Source organism: Salmo salar, chromosome 15 (assembly GCF_965601325.2).
Source record: "Salmo salar chromosome 15, fSalSal1, whole genome shotgun sequence".
Lineage (NCBI taxonomy): Eukaryota > Metazoa > Chordata > Actinopteri > Salmoniformes > Salmonidae > Salmo > Salmo salar.
In genome coordinates this window covers 32,901,532-32,913,836 of record NC_138305.1, presented here as the reverse complement: position 1 = coordinate 32,913,836, position 12,305 = coordinate 32,901,532, and the positions used below count along the sequence as shown (strand labels likewise).

Sequence of the window (12,305 nt, the reverse complement as noted above, 5' to 3'; positions counted from 1 at the left end):
AAAGAAACGTCCTTTCACTGTCAACTGCGTTTATTTTCAGCAAACTTAACGTGTAAATATTTGTATGAGCATAACAAGATTCAACAACTGAGACATAAACTGAACAAGTTCCACAGACATGTGACTAACATAAATGGAATAATGTGCCCCTGAACAAAGGGGGGGGGGGTCAAAATCAAAAGTAACAGTCAGTATCTGGCAGAGGTGTGGACTCGAGTCACAAATATGATGACTTGCAACTCGACTTTGACTTTAACACCAATGACACGTGACTTGACTTGGACTTGAGCCTTATGACTCGACCTGACTTGATATCCTCCCGAAGCCCAAATATTAAAAATGATGCTATTAAAAAACGTGTGCAGCGCATCAACTCTTCATTTAACGGATTACAGTTTGAATCGGACAGCAGCCAATCAAATTGTGCCAGCTGATAAAAAGTTGTGCAGAAGAACGTCGGCGGGTGAATTCAGATGGAGCCCTTGGAAAGATGATACCCAAAATTATTATTTTCGGATATAAAGACAGCGCTCTATCAACAAAAAACAGATTGCAACTTGCAAAACATGCGGGAAGAAAATTACAGGCAGAGGTGTAACAATTTCCAACATTTGAAGCTGCACAAAGAACGGTAATTCGTGGCTAATATAGCCGACAGCTATATATTTTATTACTTTACTAGTGTATCATGTAGGCTAACGTAACGTTAAATCAATGAGCCTCCACAGTCAGTCAGTCAGTCAGTGTGGGAACGTGATCATTGCACCCAAGATTGAGCTACAACTGGCTAGGCAGTTGGTAGCCTAAATCCTGCCTGATGTTACTGCTGTTCCTAAAACCATTGACATATGTTAGCCTACTGTAACCACACAGAGAGAGAGTGTGTGTGTGTGTGTGTGTGTATGTGTGTGTGTGTGTGTGTGTGTGTGGTGTGTGTGTGGTGTGTGTGTGTGTGTGTGGGAAGGTTGGGCGATTGTGTACAAGCCTACATCGCCCGATTGCGCCCCATATTGATCCTCGATCACTATCACTAAAATACTGATTTTTAAAAGCATTCATGATTTGTGTGAATGTAATATGCTAACTATTACTCTTGTTAAATATGAAATGGTATTACATTTGGTGAAGAGCACATTATGACTTGTTTAGGACTCGAAACTCAAAGTTTAGGACTTGAGACTTGACTTGATACTTGATGGTCTTGACTTGAGACTTGACTTGGACTTGAGTGCTAAGACTCAAGACTTACTTGTGACTTGTAAAACAATGACTTGGTCCCACCTCTGTATCTGGTGTGGCCACCAGCTGCATTAAGTACTGCAGTGCATCTCCTCCTCATGGACTGCACCAGATTTGCCAGTTCTTGCTGTGGGATGTTACCCCACTCTTCCACCAAAGCACCTGCAAGTTCCCGGACATTTCTGGGGGGAATGGCCCTAGCCCTCACCCTCCGATCCAACAGGTCCCAGACGTGCTCAATGGGATTGAGATCCAGGCTCTTCACTGTCCATGGCAGAACACTGACATTCCTGTCTTGCAGGAAATCACGCACAAAACAAGCAGTATGGCTGGTGGCATTGTCATGCTGGAGGGTCATGTCAGGATGAGCCTGCAGGAAGGGTACCACATGAGGCAGGAGGATGTCTTCCCTGTAACGCACAGCGTTGAGATTCCCTGCAATGACAAGAAGCTCAGTCCGATGATGCTGTGACACACCGCCCCAGACCATGACGGACCCTCCACCTCCAAATTGATCCCACTCCAGAGTACAGGCCTCGGTGTAACTCATTCCTTCGACGATAAACGCAGATCCGACCATCACCCCTGGTGAGACAAAACCAAGACTCGTCAGTGAAGAGCACTTTTTGCCAGTCCTGTCTGGTCCAGCGACGGTAGGTTTGTGCCCATAGGCGACGTTGTTGCCGGTGATGTCTGGTGAGGACCTGCCTTAAAACAGGCCTACAAGCCCTCAGTCCAGCCTCTCTCAGCCTATTGTGGACAGTCTGAGCACTGATGGAGGGATTGTGTGTTCCTGGTGTAACTCGGGCAGTTGTTGTTGCCATCCTGTACCTGTCCCGCAGGTGTGATGTTCAGATGTACCGATCCTGCGCAGGTGTTGTTACACGTGGTCTGCCACTGCGAGGACGATCAGCTGTCCGTCCTGTCTTCCTGTAGCGCGGTCTTAGGCGTCTCACAGTACGGACATTGCAATTTATTGCCCTGGCCACATCTGCAGTCCTCATGCCTCCTTGCAGCATGCCTAAGGCACGTTCACACAGATGAGCAGGGACCCTGGGCATCTTTGTTTTGGTGTTTTTCAGAGTCAGTAGAAAGGCCTCTTTAGTGTCCTAAGTTTTCATAACTGTGACCTTAATTGCCTACCGTCTGTAAGCTGTTAGTGTCTCAACGACCGTTCATTCATTGTTTATGGTTCATTGAACAAGCATGGGAAACAGTGTTTGAACCCTTTACAATGAAGATCTGTGAAGTTATTTGAATTTTTACAGATTATCTTAGAAAGACAGGGTCCTGAAAAAAGGACATTTCTTTTTTTGCTGAGTTTATATCTTATTCATGTTTGTCAAAAAATATTCCCTGTACTGAATATAAATCATTGAACCTTCAGTAGGGCACACTTAAATAAAACAATTGCAATGGGAATATGAAACTCTGTGATCTAATTGGACAAGTACAGGTAGAACCTCCCTGTGTCAATGTTTTCTTCTCATTTTCTCACTACTGAACAGAACCCAGCTCTCACTACCTCTAATCACCTCCCATGCTGTCCATTGTCCCGCAGTTCTGGCGTTATGGTGAATGGGTGGACGTCGTGGTGGACGACCGTATCCCCACCTCCAATAACCAGCTGGTGTTCACCAAGTCCTTCAGGAAGAACGAGTTCTGGAGCGCTCTGCTGGAGAAGGCTTACGCCAAGTAAGTGTGAATGATGATGCCACAACACAAGTCTATTAATAATACACCTTGTGGAAAATAAGGGTGCTCAACAACAACAACAGCAGCAACGACCACCCAGCCTCTGCGTCACTGTCGACCTGATTAACCTGGTTAAGATTGACCAAAGTGAATTCACATCTTTGTATTCTCCACTTAATCATACAAGATGATGTACAATTTGTAATGGTTACTACAAAATCAGAAACTGTATGGTTGTCTCCTGGTCAGGTTGCACGGTTCCTACGAGGCCTTGAAAGGTGGCAACACCCTGGAGGCCATGGAGGACTTCACTGGGGGTGTGACAGAGTTCTTTGAGATGTCCGAGGCTCCAAAAGAACTCTACAAGATCATGAAGAAAGCCCTGGAGAGAGGCTCTCTGATGGGCTGTTCCATAGACGTGAGTCAGTCTGCTCCGTGCTTTCTACTGTGACTGAACCCAGGCACCACACGACCCTGTATCTCTGTTCTGATGGCCCGTCCATCCTATCTCTCTCGCAGGCCTTGCTGCCGAGTCACTGTGAGACTGAAACTGCGAATGGACTGGTCAGAGGCCACGCCTACTCTATCACTGCACTAGAGGAGGTACGGTTATGGTCATGGAGACACTAGACGAGGTACGGTTATGGTCATGGAGACACTAGACGAGGTACGGTTATGGTCATGGAGACACTAGACGAGGTACGGTTATGGTCATGGAGACACTAGACGAGGTACGGTTATGGTCATGGAGCCACGGTCAAAGCCAAAGCCTCTGGTCAAACCTCTACCAAACTGTAACTTAGCACTTTACATTATTAGATAGATAAACAACCTGAATCAATGTTATTGTATTGTTGTTGATTGAATCTGTACATTGCACTCTGAAAATAGCATAAAATAAAACCTGGCATAAAACAAATAAATAAATAAAGAACAACAACTCTATGAATATGTTACAACACAGTATCTACTAATATGAGGTGCGGGTCAAACTGTCTTTCACTGCTGACCAAGGGTGTCTTTCTTAGTGTGACAAGCTTAAGGTTACCAAGGACACCAAGATTCGCCTAGTTCAAATGCGGAACCCCTGGGGGATGGTGCTATGGAAAGGGCCGTGGAATGCAAAGTGAGTGCAGAATCAATCAACCAGCCAATCAACCAATCAATCCTTCAAATCAATAAACAATCTATCATTTTTATTCTTCCAGAAACTGGTTGTGCAGCAAGAGAAACATAAAATACATAACATAGTCATAACATAACAAAGTAGCCTACATGTAACAAGGGGACTTTTATTTTCTCTCCACAGGTCCAAAGAATGGTCCACCATCTCCAGCTCAGACAAGGCCAGGCTGAAGAAGAAGACAGTTGAGACGAGCGAGACTTGGTGAGCTGAACAAAGCCCTCTGATAATTGTCAATGTCTCTGACATCAGGGCTGGGGCACTGTAACAAAGGATTTCTGTGCAAATGGATAAACAACAATCTATTCTATTCTACTATATTCTCTGTATAGGATATCCTTTGAGGATTTCAAAAAGAACTTCACCAAGCTGGAGATCTGTAACCTGACCCCCGACACACTTCTGGACGACAAGTCCCATAGCTGGACGGTGGCGGTCAACGAGGGCCGCTGGGTACGAGGCAGCTCCGCCGGGGGCTGCAGGAACTTCCCAGGTACAAGGTTGACTTTGGGCTGTAATAAATAGTGTTTGAACTATACTGATTTGTAGTGGTGCACATCATGGTTATAATGCCTGCTTCATTCTGCTTCCTGCGACACACTTTCTCAGCTGCTTGGTACCCAGAACTTGTACCTAGTAAGAACGAAGACATTGACCCCCACTAACCACGTCTCTGATGTCCCACAGACACGTTCTGGACCAACCCGCAGTACCGCATGCGTCTGTACGAGGAGGACGACGACCCCGACGACCCCGAGCATGTGGCGTGCACCGTCATGGTGGCCCTGATGCAGAAGGGCCGGAGGAAAGACCGCAGCAAGGGTGCCAAGCTTTACACCATCGGATTCTCCATCTACGAGGTGGGTTATACCTCCTGATAAACCTCAGGACACAACTGGAGGTTTTCTTGATCACCAGGTCATAATGCTGGGACATTCTTCTGGGTTGTGACAAGATACATATTTTCGAAATTGAGTGGAAGGGGGCGAAACTACTGAAGAAATATTCACATTTATTTACCATTTCAAAACATGTTGCTACGGTGCGCCCTACTGAACATGGCCCAGGTCAGGTGGTATGGTTAGGTAAACTCCTAACCCTAGCATTTCAAATCAAATCAGTCATATATTAATCTTGGTTAACCCAGAATTAAAATAGTGCGTAATTTGGTCAGATGCTCAATTAGGGTCTGGAGGGAATCGTGTTAGAAATTGAGATTTCTGGTTTGCGAAGTCTCCATCCTCGCAAAAGGAAACTCTCAGCCAAAGAGCTAATCGCTCGAAACGTAAGCCTGTTTGTATGTTCGTTCAATAAATGATCAGATCTATACAGAAACTGAGTGCTCCCTTTTCTTTCTTTTCCTGGATAGTCACCCATTGACGTGTCCTGGGGCAAGGAATGCTTTTGGGATTTTCAAGTCCCTCAGTCGAGCACCTAATTCCCTTTTTGTTCAAGCTGGTCTGGAGCGTGTTTAGGTACACTTTCATTCCATATAGGCAATGTAGTTATGGTGATACTGACTTTTGCTCTTGTCCTCAGGTGCCCAAAGAGGTATGATGCCAAGGGAATGAAGGACCTTGGTGTGATGATGTCAGAGCTGATGTCAGAGCTATCCCAGTAGTCACCTGGCTGTGGGCAAAGTGCTACTTATGTGTGTCAGTCTACCTCCGCTTCAGAACGGAAAACTTGGTGTACCTCCGTCTTAACTTGTAGCTGTGTCTTGGTGTTACTAGTGTTCAACATGAAACCTTAGTTATTAAATAGCCTACACACAACACACCAAAAATACACAAGAGACTTTCAGATAACAATACATATTCTTTTAGCAGAACTGCTTCAAATACATATGTGAAATACCTGAAAATATTCTACCCAGGTCTGCCTTAGACATTTGTTTTATTCTATTATACTGATTCAGTAATTTTTTTATTCCTTTATCTAGAATGATAAGTCAGTGCCTGTGCATCCCCCTCTGTCCCTCCTCTCTTTCTATCCCTCCATCCTCTATCCCTGCTCTCTCTACAGATGATTGGGAGCCAGCAGCACCTGCAGAAAGACTTCTTCCTTTACAATGCCTCCAAGGCCAAATGCAAGTCCTACATCAACCTGCGTGAGGTGAGCGAGCGATTCTGCCTGCCCCCCGGGGAGTACGTGATCATCCCTTCGACCTTTGACCCCCACGAGGAGGGAGAGTTTATCCTCAGAGTCTTCTCCGAGAAGAACAGCACCTCAGAGTGAGTGACTGGGAGTGGAGAGAGAGAGGGGCTGCTATGGTAGAGGGGTTAGGAGAAGGAGAGAGGGGCTGCTATGGTAGAGGGGTTAGGAGAGAGAGAGAGGGACTGCTATGGTAGAGAGGTTAGGAGAGAGAGAGGGGCTACTATGGTAGAGGGGTTAGGGGAGAGAGAGAGAGGGGCTGCTATGGTAGAGGGGTTAGGGGAGAGAGAGAGGGGCTGCTATGGTAGAGGGGTTAGGGGAGAGAGAGAGGGGCTGCTATGGTAGAGGGGTTAGGGGAGAGAGAGAGAGGGGCTGCTATGGTAGAGGGGTTAGGGGAGAGAGAGAGAGTGGCTGGGCTGCTATGGTAGAGGGGTATTTCAGTGTGTTGGTGTTTCTATGAATGAGTGTGTGGATGAATTTGTTTTTGTGGATGGCCATTTATATATATATATATGTGTGTGTGTGTGTGTGTGTGTGTGTGTGTGTGTGTGTGTGTGTGTGTGTGTGTGTGTGGTGTGTGTGTGTGTGTGTGTGTGTGTGTGTGTGTGTGTGTGTGTGTGTGTGTGTGTGTGTGTGTGTGTGTGTGTGTGTGTGTGTGTGTGTGTGTGTGTGTGTGTGTGTGTGTGTGTGTGTGTGTGTGTGTCAGTCTGCATGTGGGTGGCATGCCAGTCAAGAGTGACAGTAGAAATGAAGCTTCCATGCCTTCCATCTTGTCCCTTCGATGGTGATGAGTAATGTCTGTCTGTTCTCTTTCAGGGAAACCGAAAATACAATTAGGTCAGACCAAATAGAGGTTAGTAAATGGACTCGCGTCTCTCTCTCCTCTCTCCCTCTCTGAACTGCCACTGGCATTAAACAAAGCATGTGTGTCCGTGTATGCTGATGATTCAACCATGTACGCATCAGCAACCACAGCAAATGAAGTCACTGAAACCCTTAAAGAATTGCAGTCAGTTTTGGAATGGGTGGCCAGTAATAAACTGGTCCTGAACATCTCTAAAACTAAGAGCATTGTATTTGGTACAAATCATTCCCTAAATCCTGGACCTCAGCTGAATCTGATAATGAATAATGTGGCTGTTGATCAAGTTAAGGAGACTAAATTACTTGGCATTACCATAGATTGTAAACTGTCTTAGTCAAAACATATTGATTCAATGGTTGTAAAGATAGGGAGAGGTCTGTCCGTAAAAAGAGATCGCTCTGCGCACACTCCACAAAGGAAGTCCTGCAGGCTCTAGTTTTATCTTATCTTAATTATTGCCCAGTCTTATGGTCAAGTGCTGCAAAGAAACACCTAGTTAAGCTGCAGCTGGCCCAGAACAGAGCGACACATCTTGCTCTTCATTGTAATCAGAGGGTCAATATTAATACTATGCATGCCAGTCTATCTTGGCTAAGAGTTGAGGAAAGAATGACTGTGTCACTTCTTGTTTACATAAGAAACATGAATGAGTTGGAAATTCCAAATTGTTTGCATAGTCAACTTACACACAGCACTGACACACACACACTTCCCCGACCAGACATGCCACCAGGGGTCTTTTCACAGTGTCCAGGTCCAGAACAAATTCAGGGAAACGTATAGTATTATACAGAGCCATGAGTGCATGGAACTCCCTTCCATCTTATATAGCGCAAGTGAACAGCAAACCTGGTTTCAAAAAACAAATAAAGCAACACTTCAGGGCACAATGCCTCTTTCTCATGTGACCTACTTGTTGTGTGTATGTACTGACGTGTATGTGGAACTGATAGATGCACACACACACTACATGTTCATGTTTTTAAATTGTAAAGTGTTTTGTCTGTAATGTCTTTTTCGTTTGTCGGACCCCAGTAAGACTAGCTGTTGCCATTGGCGTCGGCTGATGGGGATCCTAATAAATCAAATCAAATCAACCTGTTGTCCATATGCACCTGTTCATGTCTGTATGTCTGCGTCTTTGTCCTCCACCTACCATTAATACATCACTCAAACTTGAATGAAAAATATAGTCCCACCACTGACAATCTCTGTCTCTCTCCCCTTCTCTTTATCTTCCCCTCTCTCTCTCTCCCCTTCTCTTTCTCTCCCCTTCTCTTTCTCTCCCCTTCTCTCTCTCTTTCTCCCCTTCTCTGTCTCTCTCTCCCCTTCTCTCTCTCCCCTTCTCTCTCTCTCTCCGATCTTCCCCTCTCTCCCCTTCTCTTTCTCTCCCCTTCTCCCCTTCTCTCTCTCTCTCTCTCTCACCTTCCCTCTCTCTCCCTCTCCCCTTCTCTCTCCCCCCTCCCCTTCTCTCTCTCCCCTTCTCTCACTCTCCCCCCCTCTCTCCCCCTCTCCCTCATTACTATTACTGAACAGGGTTTGATCGTTCATTGGTTCATTTCAATGTTAACTTCTCCATTTCATTTTTATGTTTATTTTCCATTTCTGCCTCACGCCGACAGCAAGGCAAAAACAGGACAAAGAAAGGAAAGGTACAGTGTGTGCATGCATCATCATAGTCTCTTTTGTTTTAACCAAATTATGACGAGACATTGAATATAGGATGTTTTTCATGACATCCTCTTTCACTTCTCGCAAGATGAAATCAAATTACCATGGCAACCAGTGTCATTTCACATGTAGACTTGAAGCCAATTGAACATTAGCCCGGTGGTCCCTGATCTCCTCGAGCTGTGAAGCCCAACTCCCACGGCCATTACTATACCAAACATAGGAGTTGGCTATACAGCACAAACAGAAAGGGATCCAGGCTAATGGAAATGTTGGTCTACTTCCTGTGAGCTAACTGTAATTTTCTTATTCTATTCTGTGTCTTTCACCTCTACCACCAATCATCTCTAACCCCTGTGTCACATGTCCACCTCTACCACCAATCATCTCTAACCCCTGTGTCACATGTCCACCTCTACCACCAATCATCTCTAACCCCTGTGTCACATGTCCACCTCTACCACCAATCATCTCTAACCACTGTGTGTCACACATCCCCATTCACCTTCTCGCCTGACCTCTGGTCAACTTCAACTACCCCCTCCCACCGTCTACCCATATACTGTCCACCCCTTCCCCCCACTACCACCCCCCAATCCCCCCCACCACCACTAACACCACCACCGTCCACCCCAACACTACCACCACCACCACCATCCACCCCACCACTACCACCACCACCACCATCCACCCAACCACTACCACCACCACCACCACCACCACCACTGTCCACCCAACCACCACCATCCCGCCACCATCCACCTCACCACCACCCCCACCACCACCATCCACCCCACCACTAACACCACCACCGTCCACCCCACCCCACCACTACCACCACCACCATCCACCCCACCACCACCATCCACCTCACCACCACCCCCACCACCACCATCCACCCCACCACTAACACCACCACCGTCCACCCCACCCCACCACTACCACCACCACCATCCACCCCACCACCACCATCCACCTCACCACCACCACCATCCACCCCACCACCACCATCTACCCCACCACTACCACCCCCACCACCACCATCCACCCCACCACTAACACCACCACCGTCCACCCCACCCCACCACTACCACCACCACCATCCACCCCACCACCACCATCCACCTCACCACCACCACCATCCACCCCACCACCACCATCTACCCCACCACTACCACCCCCACCACCACCACCACCACCACCATCCACCCCACCACTACCACCCCCACCACCACCATCCACCCCACCACTACTACCACCACCACCATCCACCCCACCACTACCATCACCACCACCATCCACCCCACCACTACCACCACCATCCACCCCACCACTACTACCACCACCACCACCGCCACCATCCACCCCACCACTACTACCACCACCACCATTCACCCCACCACTACCACCACCACCGCCACCATCCACCCCACTACTACTACCACCACCACCATTCACCCCACCACTACCACCACCACCACCGCCACCATCCACCCCACCACTACTACCACCACCACCACCGCCACCATCCACCCCACCACTACTACCACCACCACCATTCACCCCACCACTACCACCACCACCACCGCCACCATCCACCCCACCACTACTACCACCACCACCACCACCGCCACCATCCACCCAACCCCCAGCCCATCGTGTTTGTATCAGACAGAGCAAAGGCCAACAAGGAGATTGAGCAAGATGACATCGAGGTTCAGAAGGAGAAGAAAGAGAAAGTCAAGGTTGTTCTCCTTTAAGAGAGGAGGGGGTAGAGGGGAGGGGTGTTCTCCTTTAAGAGAGGAGGGGGTAGAGGGGAGGGGTGTTCTCCTTTGAGAGAGGAGAGGGTAGAGGGGAGGGGTATTCTCCTTTGAGAGAGGAGGGGGTAGAGGGGAGGGGTGTTCTCCTTTGAGAGAGGAGTGGGTAAAGGGGAGGGGTGTTCTCCTTTGAGAGAGGAGTGGGTAAAGGGGAGGGGTGGCATGTGTTTGTCAAGGTGGCCAAGACAGGGAGGGGATTGGGGGGCAAGTGTTTAAATTGGGCGGGAATTTGCATATTAATAAGAGTCTAGTAGCATCAGTTGTGACGTGTGTGTAGCATGAATGTATGTGTGTAGGTGTGTGTTTATGGATGTGCACACACCCAAACCATGCCAGTAAAGTTGCACTTGACACAATTCCACTTGTAGGTATTTTACACCATTTTGCATTTTCCAATGTAGCAATTAGCACAGTGTAACCTCTGGCCTACTAAAATACGGGGTCAGCGACAGGGCTGAAACCAAATCTACCCCAGGCCACATAGCATCTCCTGTCCTGACCAGGGAGAGACTTCCAGACACCCCCACTGATCCACAATCAGCTCTAAAAGGTCAACCTAGCTCCAGTAACAATGCACCTGTTCTCAGAACTGTGTATTTACATACTCATATTTGACGTTGTTTGGTTACCATGGTTCCTCCTCTGGTGGAAAGGGGTAATGAATAAACAAATGATAGACATTTAGGGCAGATTTTACTTTTGCCATTTGTCTATGGATGTCCACAATGCAATCAAAATTAGCATGGCTTCGTGTAGTGCATGTTGGGATATGCCACTTTTTAAACCAGCCTGAAACCTGATAACATCATGCCTTCACTTCCATCGATCTTTTCTAAACGTTTCTTTCTTTCACTTTCCCAATCAGCCAAAACCACAGCAACCGGATGAGGAGAGCGGAGAACACAAAATGTTCAGGGCCATTTACCAGCAGATTGCTGGGGAGGTGAGTGCTGGTGTGACTGGGAAAAGTGGGAGCATTGGTCAGAGTAAATGAATGTATGTAAAGCCAGATCTTTACAAGTGCATCGGGGGGGTAGAGGTAGAGGCTTGATATGGGATCGGGCCGATAAGGATATGTTATACTGAGAGGTCTACATGCACACAGCTCAAAGGAGATATGTCCCCTCTCTAGGACATGCAGATCTGTGCCAACGAGCTCAAGGTGGTCATGAAAAGGGTACTGGAAAAACGTGAGTGCTGTCATGAGCCCTCATTTTTAATGGCAGACCCTTCCTCTTCCCTTGTGCACACTATGTCCATCAGTGGAGGCTGCTGAGGAGAGGACGGCTCATAATAATGGCTGGAATGGAGCGAATGGAATGGCATCAAAGACATGGAAACCATGTATTTGACATATTTTATACTATTCCACCTATTCCGCTCCAGCCATTACCACGAGTCTGTCCTCCCTCAATTAAGGTGCCACCAACCTCCTGTGATGTCCACCTGTCATGTCCTTTTTGTACACTTGTCACGTAGTGTCCACTCTGTAGTATGCACTTCTCTTCTAAATGATATTTTTCTCCACAGATAATGAAATGAAGACGGACGGCTTCAGCTTAGAGAGTTGCCGGAGCATGATCGCTTTGATGGACGTATCCTTCCATATGATTAATACTGGAACTCTAGTTGAACGTTTCTATTACCATCTCGGTCTACTACTCTGGTTGCCTGTCTATGT

General features: G+C 47.3%; 2 protein-coding genes across 4 annotated transcripts in view; one reads left to right on the top strand and one right to left on the bottom strand.

The window, feature by feature from the left end:
- Positions 1 to 12,305, top strand: part of capn3b (calpain 3b) — a 32,394-nt gene that overhangs the window by 9,107 nt on the left and 10,982 nt on the right. For 2 of the 3 annotated variants that reach the window (XM_014143906.3, NM_001165408.1), the window contains 15 exon segments: positions 2,801 to 2,934; positions 3,184 to 3,352; positions 3,454 to 3,537; positions 3,963 to 4,060; positions 4,244 to 4,321; positions 4,450 to 4,610; positions 4,805 to 4,977; positions 5,657 to 5,668; positions 6,143 to 6,351; positions 7,088 to 7,124; positions 8,759 to 8,788; positions 10,460 to 10,552; positions 11,490 to 11,567; positions 11,757 to 11,814; positions 12,155 to 12,219. In XM_014143906.3, coding sequence (XP_013999381.1) covers positions 2,801 to 2,934; positions 3,184 to 3,352; positions 3,454 to 3,537; positions 3,963 to 4,060; positions 4,244 to 4,321; positions 4,450 to 4,610; positions 4,805 to 4,977; positions 5,657 to 5,668; positions 6,143 to 6,351; positions 7,088 to 7,124; positions 8,759 to 8,788; positions 10,460 to 10,552; positions 11,490 to 11,567; positions 11,757 to 11,814; positions 12,155 to 12,219 — 1,479 coding nt within the window. 3 annotated transcript variants of the gene reach the window in all.
- Positions 1 to 12,305, bottom strand: part of nrbp1 (nuclear receptor binding protein 1) — a 43,011-nt gene that overhangs the window by 26,012 nt on the left and 4,694 nt on the right. The window lies entirely within an intron of this gene.